This window comes from Phodopus roborovskii, unplaced genomic scaffold, assembly GCF_943737965.1.
Source record: "Phodopus roborovskii unplaced genomic scaffold, PHOROB, whole genome shotgun sequence".
Classification (NCBI taxonomy): Eukaryota; Metazoa; Chordata; class Mammalia; order Rodentia; family Cricetidae; genus Phodopus; species Phodopus roborovskii.
The window spans coordinates 13,732,099-13,759,071 of NW_026126541.1; the positions used below are offsets into that span (position 1 = coordinate 13,732,099).

Genomic DNA, 26,973 nt, shown 5'->3' on the forward strand with positions numbered 1-26,973 from the left:
GGCTATGAGGCCGCCTTACCCAGAGCACACAACTTCCTTAGTCCATCTGCTTACAGAGGACAGGTAGAGGCTGCACACTCTGTTCAGGATGGCCGGGGACCACTGTCTCCTGTGGGAATAGACAAAGGGCAGGGGTGGAAGGTGCCATATCTCTACCAGACATCAGACTTAGCCCTCCACTCACAGAAGGCCCAGGACTACCACACTCTCCTCCTGGCCCAACCACAGCCAGACTCTTGGAAATTCAACCTGAGGGACAGCTACGGAATTCCTTTGTCCAAAAGAGGATTCTTGCCTGCCCACTGACACGTTCTTCTTTCCAGCTAGCCTTTGTTGTTTGTTTTTCAAGGAGAACACAAAGAACACAGTATAAGCGCCTACACCTGAACCGGGCCAAAGCCAGCCAAAGCCTGCCAGGACGGGCCCCCTCTCCAATGCACAGAGGTGCAATCTCCACCCGGGGCTCGCCAGACCAACCAGCCCTCACCAACCTGTCCATCGGCTTTCACCCTCCCACAGGATTAGACCAATGCCAGCCGCCGGTGGCAGCCACGGGGCCCCTGAGGGTTTCTTTCTTCACTCAGGGCCAAGATACACCGTCTCTCCCAGACTGAGACACAGCGAAGGTCTCTTACGAATCCACTCCGTCACCTAGAACCATCTTGGAACCGAGCCCTGGCCCCGATCCTGGGGGCTTTTCCAGACACTTGTTTCTCAGCCAAGCAAGTAGGCGAGATACAGCTCTGAAAAGAAGGGTGCAGAATGGGTCCCAGAACCAGAGTCTCAGGCTCCTACAACACTGTGCTTTTGTGGGGGAGGAGGCATCCACACTCCAGACTTGTTGTACCTGGAGACGTGGTCAGAGTGGGACAGGAGGGAAAAAATGAAAAGACAAAGTGGTTGTGCCACCACTTCTGAAGTCACTTAATGCTTCTCTTGTGGGTGTCCCTACCCTGGCTGTCTGTCAAGCTCTCGGGTGCAGGCAGGGCCAGTTCTAGCTAGGGGAGCTGCTGTGCTGTGAGTTCGGAGAGTCCTGTTCATTGATGGTGTTTAGCAGCAGGCAGGCAGGCGGCCGTGGCAGGTGGGGGTGAGCCGGCTCTCGAGCCTGCTCCTCAGATGACAGGCAGAGCCCTTCCTCTTCGTCAGCGGGAGGCCGTACATGACAACTGTCACAGAAGTCCAGGGGCCCATCCAGGACGTCATCTATGAGTGTACTGAACTCTTTGAGGCCATCATCATGGTGACCCCGGTTACACACACACACCTCAATGCCCGAGTCACCTGTGAAGCGGCGATGTCTGCCAGGTGTCTTGTCTTTGCTGTCGGAGGGTGCGCTACCAGGCTCCAGACTTGACTCTCTCAGGAGCTCCTCCTTACACTCGGAATCCCTGTCCAGGAAGGCCCCCGGGGCCAGCTCCTGATGGCTGGCCACTGAGCCACTGGACTCCATCCCGGGGGCTTTGGCGGCCGCCCGGTCAGCGGGCGCTTCAGAGGGCTGAGGGTCAGCGCCACTTGGGGGCCTCATGCTGCTTCTCCTGGATCCACACAGAGGGCTGCTCTGGGCTCCCTGGGAGCCCTGGGGCGGGTCAGCGCCTGGCGGGTTACCACCCACAGGGCCACCCTGAGACGGCAGCAGCTGCTGCTGTTGTAGCTGGAAGGCACTGTAGGGTGGGGGAGGAGTTGGAGGTCTGTTCACCACTTCCTCATAAGGAGGTAGTAAATAGTTTGGCAAAAACCCTAAAACAAAGAGGTAGGGAGGAGAAATTACCACACTGGCCAGCACCCTGGCAAAGCTCACACTGAACATGGTGTTGTCCCCTCTGACCTCTTGAAGCAGGGCCGTCAAGTGGTGACTCTTAACCTTCCTAATAACTCTGCGACCCTTTAGTGGCGTCTCATGCGGTGGCCACCCCCAACCACGAACTGTTTTTGCTGCTACTTCACAACTATAAATCTGCTACCGTTATGAATCGGCATATAAATAAATGTTATGCAGGACATCTGATGTGTGACCCCTATGAAAGGGTCATTCGGAAATGGGTCACAACCCACGGGCCTGGAGGAAGAACAGTGTGGATGTGACCTGATGCTATCCCTGAGAACCCCTGATGCGGTTGCCAGAGCAAGGACCTTCCCGGGGTTAAGGGACGAGGGGCGCAGGTGTGGTGAGCTGGCTGGGACACAAACTCTTCCTAGAATGGGCCTGTTTCCCACGACACACAAGCCCCAAGCTTCTTCCTTTCTTTTAGCTTTGTGTGTGGTTGGGGAAGTAGAGAAAGGATACACCTAAGTGCAGTACCTAAGGCTGCCAGAAGAGGGTGTTTGATGGCCGGAACCTGAGTTACAGATGACCGTGATCCATGATGGGGGAAACTAAACTTGGGTCATCAACAAGATAAGTACATGCTCTCTCTTAACCACTGAGCTGTCTCTCCAGTGCTGGCCCCGCGTTTCTTGCTCAGACGGTAATCCTCCATCTGTCCTTAGGCCACACACTTTCCCCACCCGCTCAGTTATCTCAAGTACAGGGTCTTTTTCCCCTGAAGGTAAGAAATCCAGATCACCTCTTTCACTATGGTATGGTTGAAGATAATTTGGAAAGATAAAACAGGCTGAATCTTGACTCGGCTCAGGAGTGGTGGGTTACCAGTCAGGGGTGAGTTTCCTCCTAAATGTCCAGAGGCCTGGATCACCTCATTCAAAACCCTAACAGCAACCGATAGCAATTGAGCACTTTAACTATACATAAGACACCATGCTAAGCAACTAACTTGTCCAGCTATGGAAATCCAAACATTTGTGACACCATAATTTTGTATAATGTGCCAGATGGCTTAAGACAAGATGCCTCGCTGGGGCGGGCAGGCCTCCACGGAGCCTGTGAGATCACAGTATGGGAAATTCCAATATAAGGATTGCAGTTACGTCACCAAGTGTCTTGGTTCTCACAAAGTCCCAGTGCAGCCCCTTCTATCCGCCTCTTCCATGAAGACTCTGTAAGGGACAGCATGTGGCAGGAAGCCAAACAGGAGGGATCCAGGCTGATGAGTGCCAGGTCCCAAGCCACTAAAATTATACTTCCATTGCCTATGTGCCTAAAAAAATCCAGTTCAAGGTCACTCTCAGGTTCCACAGGGAATTTGAGGTTAACTGGGCTATGTGAGGCCCTATATTAACTTATATAAGTATGTATAAAATATATGCATATTGTATGTATGTATCCATGCATGCCTGTTAAAGGATGAGACCTGGCTGCCTTACTGTGAGCTTGGGAATGGTCCCACGGACTTTGAGGACACAACTGTAGTGTGATCCTCCAGACTCTGGGTGGAGCAACGGGGGCATCCTTCCCCAGGGGTCCCAGCCACCGATGGACCACTTGGGCCCTGGCTCTATGCCACTAAGGTCGGGAGGGTGGGGGAGGCGAGCTGCGGTGAACGTACTGAAGTAGAAAGGCAGCGCTGTGTAGTTGTGAGCTTCCCGGTAGGCGATCAGGTTGATTTCATGTTGCCGCTGCTGGGCCTGAAGGCGGTGCTTGGCTCGGCGGTGGTGGCAGACACAGCAGCAGCTCAGGATGATGATGATGGTCCACACTAGCCAGAACCCTGGGAGGTGAGGAGCAAGACAGAGAGGCACACGCGCGGTGAGGATCAGTGACATGGAGCAGCTCTCAAACAAGGTCTAGACGGTGCCAGTCAGGCCTCACCCTGTCACTGTATGTCAAGCCACACGTTCAAAATGTGTTTACTACAGGGAAAGGTGCTCGGGACAAAAGGAAGGTCAAGCTTTTTGTAAATGTAGTGGGCATTAATAAGAGATCCTGGACAAAATACTTTGGACTTTCTTGGTACCTGTCTTCCCTTTTCTACCCCAGCCCAGAAGCTCAGCAATCGCAGACTCCAGAGCAGCCCCCACATAAGAGCGCTAAGGCCAGTTGGTGGTGGCCCACACCTTTAATCCCAGCACTCGGGAGGCAGAGGCAGGTGGATGGCTGTGAGTCAAGGCCAGCCTGGTCTATAAAGCAAGTTCTAGGACAGCCAGAGCTACATAGACAAACCCTGCCTTGAAAAGCCAAAAAGAAAAACCTTCTTAGGGTTCACCTGATGACAAACAAGATGAGGGATTTTCATGTGCGCCTCTGTAAACTGCAATCATGAAACGGAGAGATGGAAAAGTTTGAATTGCCTCGGGCCCTGCTCTTCCCTGGAGAGTGTAAATGACTTCCTGCACTATCTATAATCTGGTATAATTCCATCTCCCACAGCCGTGACAAACCACTCCCCCATCCCGTAAGCCTGTGCGGGCAGCTTCCCTTTCCTCCTCCAGGGCATGTGGAGTTTAAGTCCATGGCCCTCTCATTTCCCACTGACTCAGTGAACCCCAGTATGAGAACACCTCCCCAATTTAGAACAGAAAGGGCTTTTAAACCCTTGGAAAAACCCAGTGGTCCACTTTTGCTTAAATCTCTACAGACATGAATAGGAGAAAGACTGAAAGGAAAAACAAGAATAACGACTTTTAACAAACCGAACATGTATGCGTGTTTGCGTGTTTGCTTGCATGTATGTTGGCACCTTGTGCCCTTGGCTGTCCGGGGAGGGCGTTGGCTCTCCTGGAACTGGTGTTACAGATGGTTGTGAGAATCCATGCAGATGTTGGGAGCTGAACCCAGGACTTTCATAAGAGCAACAAGTGCTCTTAATCATAGAGTCGGCTCTCCAGCCCCAAACAATGAGATAACATTAGGAGAAATTTAAGGTCGTGTTTTTCTTTTTCTTTTATTTGTTTGCTTGTTTGTTTTTGAGGCAGGGTTTCTCTGTGTAGCCCAGGCTGGCCTGGAACTCAGAGATGCCTGGAGCATTTTCAATTGTTTTATTCTTTTAATTATGAGACTACAAAAAATTCAATTAAAAAAATGACTAGTTTATTTTTACAGGTCTTTTCTGGGTCTTTTTTGGGGGAGGGGGCAAGGTTGGTTTTTTCAAAACAAAGTTTCTCTCTGTAGCCTTGGCTGTCCTAGAACTCGTTCTGTAGATCAGAGATTCTCTTGCCTCTTGAGTGCTGGGATTAAAGGCATATGCCGCCACCTTCCAGCTGACTTTTATTTTTTTCAAACAATAAATTTATCCCAGCTGGCTGTATTTTTTTCAAATGATAAATTTATTTCTGAAAATAATTGCATAGGGTTGTTTTGATTAAAATATGTTATGTGTAGGCATGAAATTATCAAACAGATTTTAAAAATTACTCCATGTATGTATAATGTATCAGTGCAGGAGTATGAGGGCCGTGCATACACACACAGAGGTCAGGGGGTAACCTCTGGGAGATAGGTGTCTGCTTCCACCCCGCCCGTGAGTTCCGGGAACAGAGCTCAAGTCCTCAAGCTCGCACAACCGACTGTTTTCACCCACTGGGACATCTCACCAGCCCTGGTAAATACAGAGACAGGCAGATCTGTGAGGTGAAGGCTAGTCTGGTCTATGTGGTGAGTTCCAAACCAGCTAAGGTTACCTGATGAGCCCAGGTGCACAGCAGAGGGTGGCCCTGAACTTGTGATCTTCTGTCTCCACCTCCCAGGAGCTAAGGTTACTGGTGTATGAGCCACACTGCCACACTCAGCGATTCAGAGCTGGGGATGGAACAGGCCCCAGCACATGAGGCAACACTTAGCACCCGAGCTACGCCCAGCCTCTCTACGGAGGTCTTTAGTTCCTCTAGAAATAGAGTCACATGTGACTTGTCTTTAAGACTACTTCTAAGGGTTGTTTGCAGACAATATTGTTTTTGATATGTACAATCCCTGATAGTAAGATTATAAGTACCATAAAGTAGCCTCTCCCTTTCTGAGACAGGCTCTCACACAGTACATGCTGGCCTCAAAGCTGGGGCTGGCCTTGAAGTCCTGACCCTCCATTCCCCTCCCAAGGGCTAGAAAACAGGTGCGTACTGCAACACCTGGCCGCTCCCAGTTTCTTCTGTACGACCTTTTGGTCTTATTAGTTTAATTTGAGTAAGATCAATGGAGTCACAGAATGGTAATAAAGTATGAAGTATGCTAATAGCCTTATATGCCAAGTTGCCGTTATCTTTTTAGGTTATAATGGAGCTCATTTATTTGGGGGCTTATGTGTTTGTTTTAAGGTGGAGTCTCACTATACAGCCAAGCTGGCATCAATACCTTCCTTCTTCTGAGTGCTCCAAGTGTCCAGAGTATACTTTGCATACAGCATACGGCATATCTGACATTACTTATAGATGACACATAGTACACTGCATTTCTTTCTAGGAAAGTACAAATGTGTGCACGCGCGTGCGCGTGCGCGTGTATACTTTATAACTCAAGCACTCATGCCAAGGAAACAGAAGGATCTCAGTGAGATGCTTATATTACAAACAGGGGGTGGGTAGGGTTTTTTTTTTTTTTTTAAGGATTTAATAATTTATTTATTTGATATGCATTGGTGTTTTGCCTACATCTATGTCTGAATGAGAGTGTCTGATCTCCTGGGACTGGAGTTACAGACAGTTGTGAACTGCCATGTGGGTGCTGGGAATTGAACCCTGGTCCTCTGGAAGAGCAGCCAGTGCTCTTTAACCACTGAGTCATCTCTCCAGCCCAACACTTGTTCTTTTAAAGGAGCCAAGTTTGGTTCCCAGGACCCACGTGGCATGTAACCCCCACAACTGCTTGTAACTCTAGCTCCAGGGGGATCTAACTCTAAGCCTGCTCCCCTGTTCCTACCCCCACCCCACAGCTCGACTTTAAAATCAGCATCTAATGTTATTTTTACTGGGATCATTTCCCCAGTACTTCCTCATCCTCTCCATTTTCTAAGCTTTAATATATGTGATCCAAGGCATTACTCTCAGCTCTCACAACCTCTGCTTTAATCGCCACTATTAGTAAAGAAAATCTCAGGCTGATGTAGTGACACACGCCTCTAACGTGGTGCTCCAGCACGGAGGCAAGATCTCCAGGTCCGAGCCGTCCTGGGCTGTCTCGACAAACTAGAGAAATCCCACACGCTCCTTTCCATGTTCACCAAAGATCCCTGTTCTCTGCCTTTGGGTGCATAGGCAGGGCTGAACTTCCTGGCCTCTATGTGTGTGTGGGAAGTTATGGGACTAATTCTGCCTACTGTCAGAAACTAAGCGGTCCGTCATTTAGAGACTAGAGTGTTTCTTGTGTGAAAGCCCTCCATCGGCTTTCCATCAGCATTCCAGCCAGTCAGTCATTTCTGGCTCTGGGCTATAAAGACAAGCTCAAGCAGGAACAAAGCCCTCATTCCACCTTCCATGGACAAACAGTAAGAATGAAAAAGAAAGCTGGGCAGTGGTGGCGCACGCCTTTAGTCCCAGCACTCGGGAGGCAAAGGCAGGAAGATCTCTGTGAGTTCGAGGCCAGCCTAGTACACAGAGTGAGTTCCAGGACAGGCTCCAAAGCTACAAATAAACCTGAACTGGCAGGGAAAACCCTACTTGTAACAGAAACCCTGTCTCAAAAAAAAAAAAAAAAAAAAAAAAAAAAACAAAAGTTAGAGAGAGAGGGGGGGGAGAGAGAGAGAGAGGGAGAGAGAGAGAGAGAGACCTGTTGGTTTCAGTCACTGGGATTTTGGACATCTGTGTGTTCCCTGCAGCAAAACCTAGCCTGTCCCCACCGCCAGTGTGCTCACGGGTTTTCTATTTAAGTGGTTCTCAGGAATCCATTTTTGTTTATGCTGTGCACACTCACAGCGCATGTATAAAGGTCAGACGACAACTTGGTAGAGTTGGTTCTTTGCTCCCACCACGACAGTCTGGAATCAGCAATTACCAGCTGAGCCATCTTATCGACCTCATGAGGAGGAGTCTTAAAGGGGCTCTTGATATGAAGGGGCAGAGGACCCTTAACTGCAGTGGCACAGGAAAAACTTTTTTTTCAAAAAAGGCAAAAGGAAAAATTAAGAAGACCAGAAGGTAAGTAGGGGAAGAAGTGAATGAAGCAGCCATGTTAGTGAAAGTCCATACGCCTACTTTCTCTTCTCTCTTTACCTTTTTCCTTATCACGGGCCTGGGAACAGACTCCAGGACCTCGTGCATGCCCTACCAGTAAGTCACACCCGCAGCCTTAGCCCACATTTCCCGCAAAACTCTCTGCCATACACCAGCTGTGTGAGGCCACATCTGTATCAAACTGGGTAAACTCTCTTAGTTTCTAACCCAGGACCACAGGACTCACAACAAGGACAAACATAAGGAGTAGACACGGTCCTGCAGCACACTAGGTGTCAATCTAGGGACAGGGGAACGGACCACGAGCTGGTGCCATCTGCTGGGAAGGCAGGCAGAGGGCCATCTGATGCGGCCACACACACTGAACTGTCCTGGGGTCACGCCAGCGAAGGCTGCGAAGAACTTTAAGCAGTGTTGGGATATCAGATTAGTCCCAGTGGGGCCCAACTAATTTTAAAACTTAGCTAGGTTTCAAAAGAAGGTAGGTTTTTATTGCTTTTGTTTTTAAGACAGGATATTGCTATATTTAACTGCAGCTGGCATCAAATTTGGGGCCTCCGCTTCCCAAGTGCTGGGATCACAGGTGTATACTAGCGTGCCTATCGGGAAGAAAGGTTTTGAGAAGCTGAGTCTAATCAAGGGCATACAAGAGCACAAAACAAAACTTTATCCTATGTTCCCCAAACACACACCAAGCCAGAGGACTCCTCCCTGTCTCCCCAGGTTATGACCTTGTTGCGTGGAGCATTTGTCATGCTAAGCTAAATGGAAAACATGTTTTTAAAAACAATCACAGTCCCATGTAGGAACTGAGTCATGTGCCCCAGAGTTCAGGACAGACTTGGGAAAACACCACTCCTAGACTGACAGGAAACTCCCCACCGGGGAGCCAGAGCACACATAGTTAGTCCCCCTTCCTCTCACGAGATGGGGGAGCCTCCCTTGGCTCTAACATTCCTCATCGGGGACCTCTGCCCTGACGCTACTCAAAACCCCTGAATTTGGGAAACGCAGATTCTAGAGGCTTGCAATGTCATCTGAACTAAATATAAACCAACTGTCCTGTAAGGGTGAACACAGCTCTGTAGGTTCAGATCCCAGTTCTCAACAACTCCGGACCCAGGGGACTTTGTTTCTATTCCCCTTGTCTGTAAAATGAGGAGAACAATGGTCTCTGGTCCCCTGAAGGCCCGAGGTAACACATGTGGGACACTCCAAGCCGCGCCTATGTACTATGCAATCCCTGGCTTACTGTTATAGCTGTTGTTGTTGCAGGCATAACCGCAGATGGCCAGGATTTCCTTGAAACCCTCTTTGACCCCTCCCCGAAAACTATTCCATAAAAAACATGGGTTAGGATTAGGTCCAAAGTCTGCTTTGAGGTTCTGTTCTTGGCAGAATTCTGTGGAAAAAAAATCAGGCCACTCCTATTTATTGAGCCCCTGCTGTGAACAAGGTGCTGTGTGCGCTGATATGGGCTGTCGTGCTCTGATATGGGCTGTCGTGCGCTGATATGGGCTGTCGTGCTCTGACCACCCTGCCCGTGTCCAGGGGCCTGGACCACTAGGGAGATGTGCTTCAACAAGGGCTTGGAAGGATGCTCCCTGGTAGCCAATGTGCTCAAGAGCTAAATGTCTTAAGTTGGCCTTAATATGAGCTCAACTGTGTTTCTAAGATAAAAGAGAAATGCACATGTGCACATGTTGAAATATCAATCACATAGTGCCCCACAAACACAGTTTCCCATATACTAACTAAAAAACCCAGGAGTGAGTATTTGCCCACTACCACTAAGTAGATTGCTAACAGTCTCTTTCCTGTCATCTTAAGAAACCATATCTTTTCTCTGGGCTGAAATTCAGACCAGGGAAACCTGACACTTGAGTAAAATTTCTACAAACCATCTCAGGGACAGGAAGTCCAGCTTTGACTTCCCTGGGAAACGAGTTCTGGAGAATGGAAAGGAGCCGTGGGCAGGGCAGGAACCCTCGCTTCAGGCCTATTTGTTTGTTTGTTTGTTTGTTTGTTTGTTTTGGCTTTGCGTGTACTCCTGCATTTCTGGGGTCCCCTTGCTCGATCTGTTTCAGGGACATGAAGCATGCAGAAAAGCCCTTTGTGATTCTATGGCCTGTGCCCTCTCCTCCTTCCAGCTTTAGCCCTTAGAACACCTAAGATGGAGAGCGGCTGCCACTTCTCAGCTACAAACAACAGAGTGAACACCTCCAGCTCCAAGACAGGGACAGCGTGAGTACCCCACAGATGCAGACCCTACTTAGCTATCTATAAATGTTTCCTATATCGCACCTCTCTTAGGTGAGCCCCACAGGCTCGGGACAGTGGCTCTCTCCTATAGAGCCTTGGCTGACAACAGTCTCCGGAATGTGTAAAGTCCTCTCGACCCTTCAAAGGACACCTTCTCACACACACCGCCCAGATCTCAGCTGGCCAAAGCAAATTCCTTCTGAAGGTGAACTGGCAGACGCGTAACATGCACGCCACACTTCTGTGCCGCCAGCCCACGCTCCATCGCCTCTGCTCTATTACCTCCCAGTGCAAGAGTTAATGCCCTTACCCGTGTCTGAACCAGGAGAGGCCGTGGCATCAGTTAAGAGCTTGCTAGAATTGCATACTCTCAGGTCTGGCTCAGGCCTGCAGGGAGCAGGGCCTGGAAATCTATATTTAAATACACCTCTGCTACAAACCGTGGTCTAAGACCCCTGGGATACAGGCTGGTAGCATAGTGAACCCAAGCACAAATGCAGGTTCCTGAGGTCTCAGACACGGGATGCAGGGACACCTGTTCCCACCTCACACGGGCGGGCTCAGGGCAATGTGAAAGCCTGCTGAACCAAACTCCAGGTCAGCACATCGTCCTGCAGTCCTCAGGACACAGGCAAGTTCAGTTCAGTAGAGGTAACAGGGCTGGTGGGGACGGCATCCCCAGGGCCTTTCTCCTGAAAGGAAGCGGTACCTCATCTGACCTTCCAGTGATTACTGGCTCTCCCACAGAAAGGGGGGCAGAGGTGGGAAACGACTCAAAGCCAGTTTCTTTAGCATTTCTGGCAAAAGTGAAAGACACTGAGGGAACACGGGTTAGAACCACAAGAAGCGTATTTTTTTTTTTTTTTTTTTTTCCCAGCACTCGGGCGGGAGGCAGAGGTAACAGAATTTAGAACTCACGGCCAGCCCGAGCTACACCACAACTTCCGGACCAACAATATACAAAAAAAAAAAAACAAAAAACAAAAAACAAAAAACAAAAACCAATGTCTTTAAAAAGCAAACAAAAATCCAAATGAAACAACAAAACATCAAGTGTACTTTTATTGAGAACTCCATAGTTCATTCCAACTCTCAGGCCCTGTCCTGCACACTTCTTGAAAAGGCTGGGCTCCAAATAAGGAGGAAAACATAAGGATTTCCTGACAGGGACAGAAAAGCTGGACATCTCCTGCCAGAGGCCACTGCTGGGCAGACTTTGAATTGTCTCAGTCTGCTGTCTCCACCGGCCCCAGAAGTCGGGAAGAGGCCGCCCCCCCCCAACCTACTAAAACGGGAAGGTAATGAGACAGAAGCCCCTCTCCCCAGACAATCTTCCTGCCATTTGCCTCTCCCAGTCCTTGCTACTGGCCCACCTCTTGGCCCCGGCTTTGGTGACCCAATTTTGGTGGCTACTGAGTGCGCTCTCCCGGCAGCCCAGGAGGCTCTGTCAGTCTGCGATGGGGCCGGCTGGGCCCCGGCCCCAGCAAAACAAACTGGAGCTCTGTGCCTTTTGGCAGCCCGACTTTGCCTTTTGTTTTGACAAGGGGTGGGAGGGGGAATTTGAACCCTGTGGTTATCTGCACTTTAAAACATTTAAACACAGTGGGTCCACCTGCCTGGCCCTTGGTGTCCTTCAGTTTCTCAGCCCCACCCATCGAAAACAGCAATTCTGCCCCTCCGTTTGCTTACACACATGGAGGCTTGGTGGGGATCTCCAAGCCCTGTCCTACCCTACCCTGTAGATCTGGCGGCCTCAGCCCTGGAAAGGGAAGGGCGAGGGTGGGGAAGAGGTTCTATTTGAAGAACCCACCCAGTCTGGCTTTCAAAGACCACAGCGCTTCACAGGGAACCAGACTTCCCAGCCAGGGGTCCAATTTCCTTGCGGGATCCAACACGAGTCCTCGATGCCTTCCTGCCATATCGCTGACTGGGAGCAGGCGGGGATGGGGGGGGGGGAAGTCCCTAAGTGACAGCGAGCAAGGGCATGGCTTGACAAGCCAGTGCAACATCTGATTTTATTTAGAGCAAGGAAGGGGCCATGACCATCTGAGGACAGTCTGCTGCTGCTCCACTACCGTGTCTGTCACCTGAGACCGCTCTGCCCTAAGGGCTCCCATCCTCCGCCCTGTCTGTCTGGCAGTCAACACCTGTCTCTTCTGAGCTCTAAAAAAGATCAGGGCAGAAGTGCTGTCTACCAGCCCCGACCTCCAAAGAGGCAGACTGTACTCCCGTCTTCAGCCCACGGTGCCCAGAGGGTGCCCGAGCCCTCCTCCTCTAGAAAAGAATCACTTCCGCAACCCAGATCCAGATTCTACTCACCAACACTGTCCCCAAGAGAATCAGAAAAGGCTGGCCAGCCCGCGGTTTCCCAAGGAGCAGGGGCAGTAACCAGGACCCTGGGATGCCAAGAACCCCCTGGACAAGGACTTACACCAGAGCTCATAGTAGTAGTTGCAGCACTGAGGCTGTCCACAGCAGTGTCCTGTGTCACAGATGTAGCTTTGATTGTTGGTACCCACACAGGTTTCCTTACCCTACAAAAGCAACAAGCAACGGAGCATGTTACATTACAGCACGTGCCCGCCGCCTGCCTTCTCACCCACCCCCTCCACTGGTCAGTCAGTCTGTCTGTCCCCTGAATGGCACTGGCGTTTATCCCATTAAGGAAACAAGATAAAAAGAACCACCAGACCATAGCAGAGTTTAGAAAAACAAAGGTTTATTTATTAGGGAATGGTCATAACCACAAAGGCACATGGTTTAAAAAGTGAGGTTCCCCTAAGACAGGAGGGGGGTGGTGCTCTGTCTATGTCCAAGGAGAAATAGTTCATGTTTAGTATCAAACTCAGCTGTTAGGAAGGTGACGACCCTCCAGTGAGGAACAGTAAATGGAATCATTTTCTGCAGAACTTTCCGAATACTGCATGCAAACAGGACTCTAGAATTACCATCCTGTCAGTCATTCCAATCCCCCTTCCAAACTCCCTCCCAGACTGTTAACAGTAAGGTTCAAAAGATGGTTTGAAAGCAAAACACAGTTGGGAATGTAGCTCAGCTGGCAGAGTACTTGCCTAGAACGCATAAAACCGTGTGTTTAACCCATCACTGCCTAGACCACCAATGATAGTGTTGGGGAACATAAGATCACACTGTGAATCCTGAGTTTGCATCTGGGTCAGGAGGCTAAATTAGCAACTAGTTGACAGGAAGTAATCATAGAGCATCGGAGGGCATCTGGGAGAGACAGAGACACAGGAAGTAGGGAGGGATTTGGAGCGGCATGATTTTATTTTGTTGTTGGGCAGAGTGGAAGGACGCTCTCCTGGAGAGACATCAGCAAAGAGAGAACATCACCTAGTTGCTACTCAACCTCTCTGAGCTAGCAGGTTGCCACCCCAGCCTCTGCATCCTGAGCCTTATCTATAAACAGAACAGCAGAGATCTAGTTAAAGCTACTGAGTGGCAACAGACAGGACACTTTCAGAGACACAGGCTGGTGACTGCAGATCACAATTACTGGCTGAAACAGCAGCAGATTAAGGCACAGCCACTGGGAAAAAGTTAAAACAACAAGATGCTAGACACCTGTCACCCCGGAACTTCAGGGCTGGGGGTAGGAAGATCAGAAGTTAAAGTCACCCTGGGCTACACATGACCCTGCTACAAACATACACAAAAACAAAAAACCCCAAATAAACAAAACAAAACCACAAAAACTCCTGAGTCTTTACTCTTGAGAAAAGGTGGCAAACCTATCCCGGAGGCCTAGCCCAATTCCAACTTCCTAGAACACTTCTACTTATTGAGTAATCTCTTCAAAGTCTTGACTGGATCCAGGATCCATACTGTCCCTCATCAGGGCACTGCTGAGTAACTAACTACATAGCACTTTGCCAAATTCTATTCATAGCATTGGTGGACGAGGATGGGGGTGAAGATTTTAAAAATATATTTCCCACTAAAAATATAAAATACCAACCAGGCATGGTGGCCACATATGTGAGCCTAAGATTCTGGAGGCGGAGGCTGGAGGACTGCTTTGAGCTCAAGACCAGCCTGGGCTTCACAGTGAGTGGAACCCTAGGATACAGGGTAGGAATCTGTTCAAAGAGGAGGCAGAGTCTGGAGATAGCTCAGCCGGTAGTGTGCTCACTGTGTAAGCATTAGAAACTAGTTTGGGTCCCTAGGACCCACATGGAAATCTGGGCGTGGTGGTGCACATCTGTGATTCCAGCAACACCGTAGGAGGTATAGAGGGAGGAAAGGAACCTGATAGGGCTAGAAAGATCCCTGGGGCTTGCTGGCTAGTCAGACTAGCTGATTTGGTGACCGCCAGGTTCAGTGAGAGGCCATCTCAAAAAAGGAAGAGGAGGGGGTAGAGAGATGGCTCAGTGGTTAAGAGCACTGGCTGCTCTTCCAGAGGATCTGAGTTCAATTCCCAGAACCCACATGGAAGCTCACAACTGTCTGTAACTCCAGTTCCAGGGCCTCTGATACCCTCACACAGACACACAAGGAGGCGAAACACCAGTGGACATAAAATAAGTTATATGTTAAAAAAAATGAAGTGGAACGCAATCCAGAAAGACACTTAATGTCAGCCTCTGGCCTTCACATGCACACATTTGCAGACACACTCACTGGTACACACATATCACGCATACACACACACACATGAAATAATGTACTAACCAATCTTAACCTTTGCTAATAAATATTTTGAGCAACTTCACACATGCATGATGAAACTTAACACAAATCATCTACCATATCTGGCTTTCAATGTTTCATTTACTATAATCAGTCTGTGCCAAGCACCATCTTGGGTAAATGGGACGCAGAGATAAAGAAAACATTGTTCCTATCTTTAACAAGCTCAAAGTTATGAGGAAAATGCTGCTCAAGCAAAGAAACTCAACACGAAGGATTGCATTTGCATCTACTGCCCCTGCCCATTGGCATACATTCCAGCAGACGGCTGCCAGGGGAAACTCAAGTCACATGGTTGGCTCTAACCTTACTACACTGGCTTCAAGCATAAACAAAGCACTCTGGTGAGCATCTAGAGGCCGGGCTGCTACCGAGGTACCTGAAGCTACAGAGAGAAGACAGAAGAAAGGGCAGAATGGTATACCAGATCCTTCCTCAGCACAGATCCTTTCTACCACACACCCTCAGGGTTTCCCTGACCCTTTAAAGTCTTCCGCCTAGGCCAGAAGGTGACTTAATGGGTAAACTGAGTCAATGGGTAAGTGTCACACAAACCTGACAGCCCAAGTTTGAGCCCCCAAACCCGCAACGAAAGGAGAGCACCCAAATCCTGAAAGTTGTCCTCTGACTTCTGTACATATGCTGTGACATGTGCACACGCACACACACACACACACACACAGCAGAAGGTAAAATGAACTTTAAAAAAAGAACCCCTTTGCTTCAGGATAAACAAGCTTAGAAGGAAATGCACCAAAGGGCAGCAAATGCTGACAGGGAGTCTCACAGTATTACTGCAGAGTTCTTTACTCTTGTGTTCCCGAGCCCGGCGAAAGCAGAACACTGTCTAGCAGGTGGCTGTCCAATTGGAGGCCCCTGCAGAGAGAGGCACGGTATGTGTGTGGCCAGCAGAGCTGTGCTGGCTACATTCTCCAGAGCCGGCCACTCTGGTTTCGGAGCAAACCACTCCTTTTGTAAGGGTAGCAAGTCTCTCCAGGCTCAGCAAGCCCTCCCTGCCAACACCATTCATTTGGCACTAGTTTGCAAAAGCGAGTTCAAAGCATTCATGCAGTTTTAAAACAGGCCATGCTTCCTCTACCCCAGCAAATAAGTCCAAATCCAGTGAGCCTTCTGCAATGGGGAAACCCAGCAGATGAGGCACAGGTGGCCAGCGGGTCCTACATGACGTGCGATGAACGCACTTGAAGTCTACACAAGTAACACCCTCGTGACCTACTGGGGTCTGCTCTGCTCTTGGCCCCTGCCATAAACAGGAGCCCACTCTGCTTTGCTGTTTGGCTCCAGTACAGAGCTAGCTGTCCCGGCACCCCTTAACCCAGTTCCTCCAACCCACTTAAGCAGGGCTGCCTTCACCCGCAAAGGCAGGACCCCTGCAGTCTGCCTAGTCTTGTTCTTGGGAACTGCCCCTCTGCACCATGGGAAAGGAAAGGAGGCAAGCAGTAATGAAGACAGGGCAAGGGCCTGGGAGCTGTCAGTAGCAGGGAAGCGGGAAGGAGGGTTACTGGGATGAGAAATGGGCTCCTCCAGCCAGACCTGTGGCGGGAAAGAAACCCAGCAGGCTCAGATGTCACCTCAGTCCTGCCACTTCAGAGGAACAAGACTTTGGGCAGGTCACATGATTGTCCTAGGGCCAGTCAACACCACCTGTAATGTCTTCAGTCAGCACCACCTGTAACGTCTTCAACCATAAGGCTTTTTTGGCTGGCTGGTTTGGGTGCTGAGGATAGCACTCGGGGTCTTGTACACGCTAAGTGCAGGCTCCTCTGGTTTTCCTCAAACCCACTGCCTCATCCCACCTCCGACAGTGTCCACAAGCCAGAGTTTATAAAATCCATGGCTCCTCTCCCTCAAGCCTGCCCCTCCGTATGGTATGGAGTCCTGCCCCTCCGTAATCTACAGCCCAGCCGCAGACCAGCACTGAGGGGGGGTTAAAGACCGCCCTGCTCAGCATCCAGAGCTCAAGGAGTTGAGAGTGAGTTGGGTCTGGGTCCAAAGCCGCACGCCTGCAGCAGCTTTATTAATACGAAGCCTTGGAAAGCTGCTTTCCCTCCCCTTCCTGCTACGATCAGGGTTTTCTGTGAGTCATGATTACTGCTAGGCAGGGAGGCCCATCCATCCACACAGCACTCTGTCTTCCACTGACTCCAACAAAACCAGGACAGCCTGCTGTGGCCCGTCAGGCACTTCACATACAAGAGAAACTAGAGAGCACACAATGGAAATATGAAAATTCCCAGCACTCCCCGTGACTCCCCAAGCTTTCCCCCCAGGCCTCTACAAGCATGGTACACACTTGCTGTATGGGCCCAGGCCTGAATGGTAAGTCCCTCATTCCCTTTTCCAAAGGGTAAACTGCAGAATGGACTGTGATTTTCGTGAGGTCTGGAACCTCGTCTCCACATTTCCTCTCCCATCTCAGGACATCACACGCTACTATGAGCTGATGGCCATGTATCTCTCTCCGCAAAGGCAGGGCAAGCTGAGGGGAACCGTAACTGCTGTGGCAAGCACTGTTAGGTGCCAGCGCTGTTCTGAATACTTTCCACAAGGTCCTTTATTGAGACTTCAAAGGACACATGAAGTAAGTGGAGACAGGGAAATGAGTCCCAAAGCAAAGAAGTGAACCCACCAAGCTTGCGTGACTCCAGACCCTGAGTGCTTCACCATTCAGCCTCCCTGAATAAGCGAGGCCTCTTCTCCTACTTTACCACAGCCGCTTAAATGAAAATCTCAAGCCAAACAAGTATCAAGGATTCGCCTTTGATGGAAATGACAATGGCCCAGCTCTTGCAGACTTCTCGTCAAGCCGTGTGAAGGGGTGGCATGCTACCTTCTGAGCTCAAAATGCCACAGTTTGACACATTAGCGAGCAGAACAGTAGTTCACCCTAGTGAGGGATGGAACGTGTACAAGGCTCTCGTTCCCTTCTGCGGGCATGCGCAAGCCCCTCTTCCTGTTCCCGTCTGTGGCATGTGCGAGGGCCCTCCCCCCTTCTGCAGCATTTACTGACAGCCTCGAGCTGGGGTGGGGGACACAATGGGCAAATGAACAAAGCCCTCCTCCAGCATGCAGTCTAACAAAAAGCAATGATATAATCACACAGGTGTAATAGCAATAAAACGTACAGACTGGAAAGCCAAACCCAGACATTCTCTACATGGCTTCAGGGAGGGAGGTAAGCTTCACTTGGGATGAAGAAGATGATTAGAAAGCATGCAACTACAGGAAAGGCACGAGAAGAATGTTCCAGTATAAAGATGCTATGAGCAAGCTTCTTTGGCTAGGAGATGGCTGGAAAACCAGGGCGCTTAGGTAAGCCAGGGCCTAACAATACAGGGAGAAGACAGACAGATTGACATTTTTAAAGTTATCCTTAACCTGCTCAGGTTCTGCAGGCACATACATAAAATTAAAATAAAATATCAAAAGAAGAGGCTGGAGAGATGGCTCAGAGGTTAAGAGCACTGGCTGCTCTTCTAGAGGTCCTGAGTTCAATCCCCAGAAGCCACATGGTGGCTCACAACCATCTATAATGAGATCTGGTGCCCCCTTCTGGCCTGCAGGCAATGTGGGTAGAACACTGAACAAATAATAAATAAATAACATATTAAAAAAAATATCAAAAGAAAGAATCTACAGATACCCTCTCCTGGAAAGACGTCTAAAAGTCCATATAAAAATGAAGAGGGGAAAAAAGGTAAGAGGCATATAAAAAAGGAACTGTAAAACCTCAGTGCTCTTGCGGCTGGAGAGATGACCCTGTGGTTAAGAGCACTGGCTGCTCTTCCAGAGGACAGGGGTTCAATTCTTAGCATCCACGTGGTGTCTCACAACCATTTGTGACTCCAGTGCCAGGAGCTCCAACTCCCCCTTTGGCCTCAATGGGCACTGCACACACGGTACACATATGTGCACATAGACATAACCCCCATACACATTTGTTTTATTTTTGGAGACAGGGTTTCTCTGTGTGGCTTTGGAGCCTATCTTGGCACACACTCTGTAGCCCAGGCTGGCCTCGAACTCAGAAAGATCTGCCTGCCTCAGCCTCCTGAGTGCTGAGATTAAAGGCGTGCGCCACCCCCCCCCATACACATTTTTAGAAACTGCTGTTACATCGAGGCCTTCACCTTAAGAACAGCGATAGTGAATTAGCGATCTCTGTTCCACGGCCACATGTACAGCCCTGGCACCACTCAGTTCCAGGAGACGCCAGACAAAATAGAGTGGCACAAAGAAGGCCCAATCGAGGCCAACCCACGACTGGCGAGAACGCTCTCAGGACAGGAAAAGGCTGAACAGTGCACCCTTTCTTTAGTGGTAGCATAAGTTGTGGGACTAACGATGTCCGTAACAGTTTCCACGTCTTGTAGTTGCTATTCTTAGCTGAGCCACGGTAAAGGTCAATTTAATCAACATGAGAACTCTCTCGGTGCCATGGTAGAAAGAGACACTGGGCAGTAATGGTTCTTCAGGCATGGTTTTAATTTGCCAATTTACGGGGCTGGAAAACCCTGGGAGCCTGATGCCGCCGACGTCATCCTCACATCCTTAGGAAAATCCTGAAGTTTTAAAGGTTAAGAGTGAAAAATAGGAAAATTGAGGGCCTTTACTGGCTCTCTTGGCTGTCTGATGTGAAGGACATAGGAGAGCCTTCTGGCTCTTCCTGCAGAGAGAACAAACTTCTAGTGGAAATGTTCAGTCCCTTGCCCGCCCCCAATCACTTAGCTGTACACCAAATGCCCTTCACGTTAATCATATGCCAGGCAACGTGTGGGGTGACACACAAGCAGGACAACAGGGGCAGGCAGGCAAAAGTTCTACCATGAAATATAAAAATAGTGTTTTGATTAGATAGCTGAGCCTGCAAGGAAGCTCTCCAGGAACCAAAAATTATAGAAGGAAACTAGAAACCAACCAGAAACGAGGACGGACTTTTCTGGTGGCCCTGCAAAGTGGGTTAGTTTGATGATTTGGGGTCAATCTCAAACAGGGAGGCGAAACTGAGACCTAATATAGAAAGACAGGACCCACAGAGTGTGACAGTGCACTCTGTTCATCCCAGACCCCAGGAGGCACAAGCAGATGATCTCTGTGTGTTCAAGCCTGGTATGGTCTACATAGCAAGTTCCAGGACAGCCAAGGCTACATAGTAAGACAAAACCAATCACAAAACGATGCACCCCTCAAAGGAAAAATACAGGTCAGAGAAGATAAAAGAGACATTCGTACAGAGTGGTAATGAAAAGGATCTGAATGGAGATGGAAAATTTCCTCTAAAAAAAAATCCATGATCACGGGGTCTTCCCCCAAACTAGTAAGAGACTTAACTCACATTCTCTACATGGCCTGAAAATCTTCAAACTACAAATGTAATAAAAATGGTTTCAGAGTGGAGTTTGCCTCATCCCAGCAGCCAGGAACAAGAGGAAGGAGAGTCCTGAGAATGGGTCCATAGTGAGACCGTGTCCCTGGAAACAAAGTGTCCTTGGGCTGGCGAGATGTCCTGGTGCCCGGCCTGACAGCCCACGTGGTGGAAGGAGACAACTGACTTCTGATGGGTTGCAAGGGAGAGTTCCCAGGCTAGCACCAGCCCTGTTGCATCTTGCAGAAGAAATATAAAACCCCAGAGAAGTCTCATTCTGTTTTACATTGTGATGCTAACATGTCGTCTTGGGGACAAATGAGAAATAAAGGTTCTAGCTGAACAGTGATGTGTTTGTGTGTCAAGGTGACAAGGGGTCAATTTGACATAAGCTAGAGAACAAGGAGCAGCCGCCAGTTGCTTCCTACCTCTCAGTTCCTCCATCCAAAAGGGGCTAAAGCCCCTCTCTGCCCTGCCTTGCCACTTCTTGTCTAGTCTCTGTGCAGACTAGACCCTAGCTAGCTCCACCCTCTGACTCCAAGCAAGCCCTATCTGACAGAACACAAGCAAAATATCACACAACACCTGCACAGCTTCTGCTGGCAAATCCTGCTCTAACTTCCTCCCATGATGGGCTGTGAGCTGGAATAAACCCTTTCCTCCCCAAACTGCTTTTGGTCACGGAATTTTATCACAGCCGCAGAAACCCGACTAAGGCAGGCAGTAAGGAGACCCACAAACAAGGCACGACCGAAGAGGGTTTACAAGCAAAATACAAAATATATAAAAACGTGACCCATCATCAACAAGACTTGGAAAATTCAACAAATGATAGGGTAATACCAGTTGGAGGGAAAAGAGCTTACAATAACAGAGTGCTCAGGTAAAACGTAAGAGGCTTCAGCCAGTGTGGCCACTTACATCTCTAATTTCATAACTCAGGAAGCTGAGGCAGGAGGATCACCATGAGTTCAAAACTGGCCTGAGGTACAGGGTAAGACCCGATCTAGGAAAAAGACAGAGAGGAAAGATGAAAGGGAGGAAGGGAGGGAGGGAAGGAGGGAAGGAAGGAGGGAAGAAAGGAGGGAAGGAAGGAGGGAGGAGATCGCTCAGCAGGTAAAGTCCTTTTTGAGAATGAAGACGTGCCTGAGTGCAACCCCAACATCCACCAGGTCTGAGAGGCAGGCACCTGTACACCACAGACTAGCAGATCCCAGACTCAGCACCTCTGCAGCCTTGCCTACAGGGGAGTTCTAGGCCAGGGATCTATCTCAAAAGGGAGCGGGGACAGTGCCCATCTAAGACTGTCCAACGCTGTCCTCTGGCTCCATGTGAACACACACACACTCGTGCATGCACACTTGTATATTCGTGTACTTTGCACATGAACACACACACACACTCGTGCATGCACACCCTTGTACATTTGTGTACTTGCACATGAACACACACACACACTCGTGCATGAACACTCTTGTAGATTTGTGCACCTGTACATGAACATTCACAAATCAATTCTGAGGTTCCAAACAATTAAAGCCGAAAAGAAAGAATGTACTGTGAGAAAAGAATATTACCAAAGGAGAGCTGGTGGCCAATGCTTCTTTTGGCAGCATAAATTAATGATTCAGAGATCAGAAGGGCCCCCATCAAGTATGACGTACAAAGTATTTTTGAAACTCTCACAGTTACTCTCTAACTGCACAGTAAAATCCTTTTTTCGGTTTTTTCGAGACAGGTTTTCTCTGTGTAACTCTGGCTGTCCTGGAACTAGCTCTGTAGACCAGGCTGGCTTCGAACTCACAGAGATCCACCTTCCTGTGCTTCCTGAGTGCTGGGACCAAAGGCGTGTACCGCCCACCCCCCAGCTTTTTCTTCCATTCTCGAGCCTAGGGACAGCGCTCTAGAAAACAGACCAACTCTAGCACTGCACACTCACCGGTGCAGAGGTCTCCTGATTTAAGGATGGAGACCAAAGGAGAACAAAGTTTCCACAGCAAGGCTGATGGGGAACAAGAATGTGCCAAACCCTGATCCATAGGCGATTAACAAAATTATTCCCCAAAGCCATACCAATTTACCTGGTGGGCTTGTATTTTTGTTTTGTTTTGTTTTTGGGGGGGTGGATTGAGACAATTTCTCTCTATAGTTCTAGAAGTCACCAGGCTGGCCTTGAACTCACAGAGATCCACCTGCCTCTACCTCTCAATTGCTTAGATTAAAGACGTGTGCCACCATGCCCTGCTACCTGTATTTTTAACAACCAGAAAGTTATGATCGTGTCATCTATCCCTACTATTAAAGGATGCAAATTTATGTCTATACAGAGAGCTAAGGGAAGAGTGGAAATCTGCTCAGGGGGACACTTTGAACAGGGCAGAAAGCGTAAGCAAGCAGGGTTCCTGGCCCATTGATCCTCACATAATAGCCTGATCTCCATTTCTTCCGTAGTGAGACTGTCATACTAATTTTGAATCCTCCACCATATGTACCAGGCCTGGAAATTACTTTTTAAGCTTTGCTAGCCAGAGGTAAGTTTCATCCGTCCTGATAGTGCAAGCCACTGCTAGATGTTACCCAAGACTCAGCCTTGTACTCAGTGCACAGGAGTGGATTTTTAAGCTGTTTGGTGGAACTCAGCATTTCCCCAAAAGAACAAACAGCCTGACCCACCTGATAAGACTCAATCTCACAGTTCCAGTCTGACCGGTGCCCCAACCATCAAGGGCTCTGGTTCAGTCCCACTCTCTAGATACAAAGTCCCCATCCACCGCTCCCCACCCCCGTTTATTGATGTAGAGTGAGAACCTCTGGGATCAGGGACTAAATCCTCTTTTTTTTTTTTTTGGAGACAGGGTTTCCTCTGTGTGACAGCCCCAGCTGTCCTAGAACTCACTCTGTAGACCAGGCTGGCTTCGAGCACAGAGATCCGCCTGCCTCTGCCTCCTGAGAGATGGGACTAAAGACTTGAGCCATAACCACCTGGCTGAAAATTCTTCCCCAAACATCCCCTGAAACAGGCATGGCGGCACAGGCATGGCACCTGGAAGGCAGACGCAGAGGCAAGAGGCAAAGCATGAGTAGTTAGTTCCAGGCCATCCTTAGCTACATAGCAAGTTTGAGGCCAGCCTGGGCTTCATGAAACTGTCTTAAAACACACACACACACACACACACACACACACAGACACACACACACGAAAAATAGGTGCCGGGCGGAGTTCAGGAAAAATGCTGTAAAGAATTTAACGGCCACTTTCCTACTTAAATCATTCAGTCAGTCTGCTTTCAGCCTTGCCTGTGGCTAAACTACTGTACAATTACAGAGTATAAAAAAGGTGTAGCCCTTTTCCGGTAAGAGCAGCCGTCCCGATTCCCCCTCAGATCCTGTCAGTCATCATCCTTGTGGCTGTGCCCCCCCCACTCCACGCCTCATCCACACCTCCTCTTCGGGACCTGAATCCCAATGCAGCGGTCTCTGGCAATAAGGGACTGTAGAGACAGCCTGAGTATTTGTTGCTCTTGAAAAGGTCCAGGGTTTGATTCCCAACACCCACATGGCAGCTTACAACTGTGTCTGGCCTCAGTGGGTACCAGGCACATATGTGATGCTCAAACATACATGTAGGCAGAACACTTATATTCACAAAATTAAAAAATAAACTTTAAAAAGTAAATAAAAAGACTCCCTGGGTTATACATGTCACATAGATTCAAGTTTGAAACCCGCTATCTCGGACGTACAATAAGCATACAATAAACAGCTCATGTTTTCCATAACGGATGAGGACCAAAGTTCTTTCTAGAATTCCAAAATTTCCCAACAATTACCCACAAGAGCACCGACTTAGAATTATTTACCCTCTGTCCCATTCCATAAAAAACGCAATAAATCATACACTTTAAAAGTAAGTGGCACAGTCATCAGGCACACTCCCACCTGGCCAAAGCGGCCACACTAAGCCATATTGTAACTGAGTCCTCATTAATCAGCCCCCAGACGGAGTGGCACAGAGATTGAAATCCATTTCCTGTGTTGCTATTAGGAACCTGGACAACAACCTCACAAAGAGTCACCTGACTCTAGAGGAAAATCCCAGAGGGAAAGCCTGAAGCTGCGACACACCCCAGAGCTTTCTTGAGGTCCACTTGGTAAGCCCCCTCCCTTCACTACCCACCAGGGGGTTCAGCCCTGAGGACTCTAGCTGGCTGCAAGGTACCAGATCATTGGATCACTGTTCCAGTCCTGGGGACCCCTAAAGGAAAGGCAGCCCAACTCAAGGCATCCCAGAAATCCCATCTCACCCACCAGCCTCTTCTGCCACTCCCTCAACAGGGCTCACACAGAGTGCAGAGGGCTGAGGCAAGCCGGGTGCAGACTGGGGTGCGGGCAGGGATAACTATCTTTTTCTTTTTAAATTGCTTATATTCATCATATGTATATGATGGTTTTGCCTGTATGTATGTATGTATGTATGTATGTATGTATGTATGTGCACGTGAGTGCCTGGTGCCTGCAGAGGTCAGAGGAGGTTGTCGGTGCTGGGAACAGAACCTGGGTCCTCCAAAACAGTAGCCAGTGCTCTTAACTGCTGAGCCACCTCTCAGCCCCTGGCCCAGCTTTTCACAAAGGTGCTAGGGGACTTCACTGACTGAGCCACCATCCCAGCAGCCCCTATTTTTCACTTGAAGAGGGAGGAAAGGGAGGGAGGGGGGAGGGGAGGGAGGGGGTGTGGGGTGGAGAGCATCAGCATGTTAAGGTAAGAAGTACCCACATAAGAACACAAGCATAGGGGGTTATAGAGAGGTTTTGGCAGCTTGCTGCTCTTTCAGAAGGACCAGGGCTCACCTCCCAGCACCCTCATCGTGTGGTTCAGTCACCAGTGACCCGGTTTCTCAGGGACCAATGCAATCCTTCTCGTGGCCCCACAGTCACCACCTCCCTGTACACACGTGCAGACTTACACCTTTGAATAATAAAAATGAAAGCAAGCCGTAAAATAGGCTTATCTTGTACTCGGAAGGCAGAGTCAGGCAAATCTCTGAGTTCAAGGCCAGCCTGGTCTACAGAGCAAATTCCAGGACAGCCAGGACTACACAGAGAAAACCAGTGTGTGCGTGTGTGTGTGTGTGTGTGTGTGTGTGTGTGCGTGCATGCGTGTGTGATTGCATGCGTGTGTGATTTTATATATATTTCCCATTACTCTAGAAAAACCAGGACTCACATTCCCACAAGGCAGGAGAGCCTGGAGCACAGACGCACATCCTCACTGGTTTTTGCACACACCCCCCACCCCTACCGTCCAGGCACCTCCTTCCCGCAACTCAGTCACGCTGGGCTGGTCCCCACGTGCAGCTGATTATCTCCTGCTTTAGCAGTGGACAGTTCACTCGCCCACAGGTCTCCTCAATCTCCCACACTGGAGCTTACAGCAGCACCTCACGTGGGCCACGTCAGCCAGCCCGATCAGGGAGCCCCAGATCCCACCGAGAGCCTGCCTAAATAAACCACAGTGGGCGGTCCCAATAAATGACATTTAAAGTTGGCCTCAGACCCCCCACCAAATACACACAGCTACCTGAGGGTACACCCCCACCACACACAATCATGTTCACCTTGCCCCTTCTCAGTAAAATCCAGTGTGTGTGTGTGTGTCTGTGTGTGTGCCTGTGTGTGTCTGTGTGTGTGTGTCTGTGTGTGTGTCTGTGTGTGTGTCTCTGTGTGTCTGTGTGTGTGTCTGTGTGTGTGTGTGTCTCTGTGTCTGTGTGTGTGTGTCTGTGTGTGTGTGTCTGTGTTCTGTGTGTGTGTCTGTGTGTGTGTCTGTGTGTGTGTCTCTGTGTGTGAGTGTGTGTGTGTCTGTGTGTCTGTGTGTGTGTCTGTGTGTGTGAGTGTGTGTGTGTCTGTGTGTGTGTGTCTCTGTGTGTCTGTGTGTGTGTCTGTGTGTGTGTGTGTGTGAGTGTGTGTGTGTCTGTGTGTGTGTCTGTGTATCTGTGTCTGTCTGTGTGTGTGAGTGTGTGTCTGTGTGTATGTGTGTGTGTCTGTCTGTGTGTGTGACTTGTGCATGGCTACTGAGCTGTTCTCAGCACCTGTCACCCCTTGATGACGTGTAGCACGGCAAAGCCCCAGGGTTGTTTCTCCAAATGACGACATGTACACACATATAAATTCACACATGTCACTCACACTTGTGTGGGGCTTTCAACCTTCTCAAACCTTACCAGCCTGTCCTTGCCACCTGTGAAATGTCAAAAGTGCCACCACCTGAGAGAATCAATCCTGAGACCACCCAGTTCATCAGTGACTATAGAACCCTAAACATGGCTCTTGGTCAAACAAATGCCCCTCGCTCCCATTTGGATCTTTATGGGCACGGGCGTTTCGCCTGCATACATCTGTGCACCACAGGCAGGCATGCCCGGTGCCCGTGGAGGCGAGAAGAGGGTGATGAATACCCTGGAACTGGAGACACGGTGTGGGTGCAGGGATCACACCCAGGTCATCTGAAAGAGTAGCCAGGGCTCTTAAGCACTGGGTCGTTCATTTCAGCCCCAAACACCCATTTCTTGGCCCCAGAAGAAAAGGTATCGTTTTCAGAGGGCCCTGAGCTATGAATGCTGTGC

At 49.4% G+C, this 26,973-nt stretch overlaps 1 protein-coding gene across 3 annotated transcripts in view; it reads right to left on the minus strand.

Annotated features, from left to right (window-relative positions):
- Positions 1-788: 788 nt before the first annotated feature.
- Positions 789-26,973, minus strand: part of Wbp1l (WW domain binding protein 1 like) — a 57,574-nt gene continuing 31,389 nt past the window's right edge. For 2 of the 3 annotated variants that reach the window (XM_051199732.1, XM_051199730.1), the window contains exons 2-4: positions 12,689-12,791; positions 3,444-3,605; positions 789-1,737 (exon numbers count right to left, since the gene is read on the minus strand). In XM_051199732.1, the coding sequence (XP_051055689.1) occupies positions 995-1,737; positions 3,444-3,605; positions 12,689-12,791 (1,008 nt within the window). In that variant the 3' untranslated portion in view covers positions 789-994. Of the gene's footprint in view, positions 1,738-3,443; positions 3,606-12,576; positions 12,792-26,973 lie in introns of all 3 variants that reach the window. The other variant, XM_051199731.1, reaches the window with a different exon arrangement.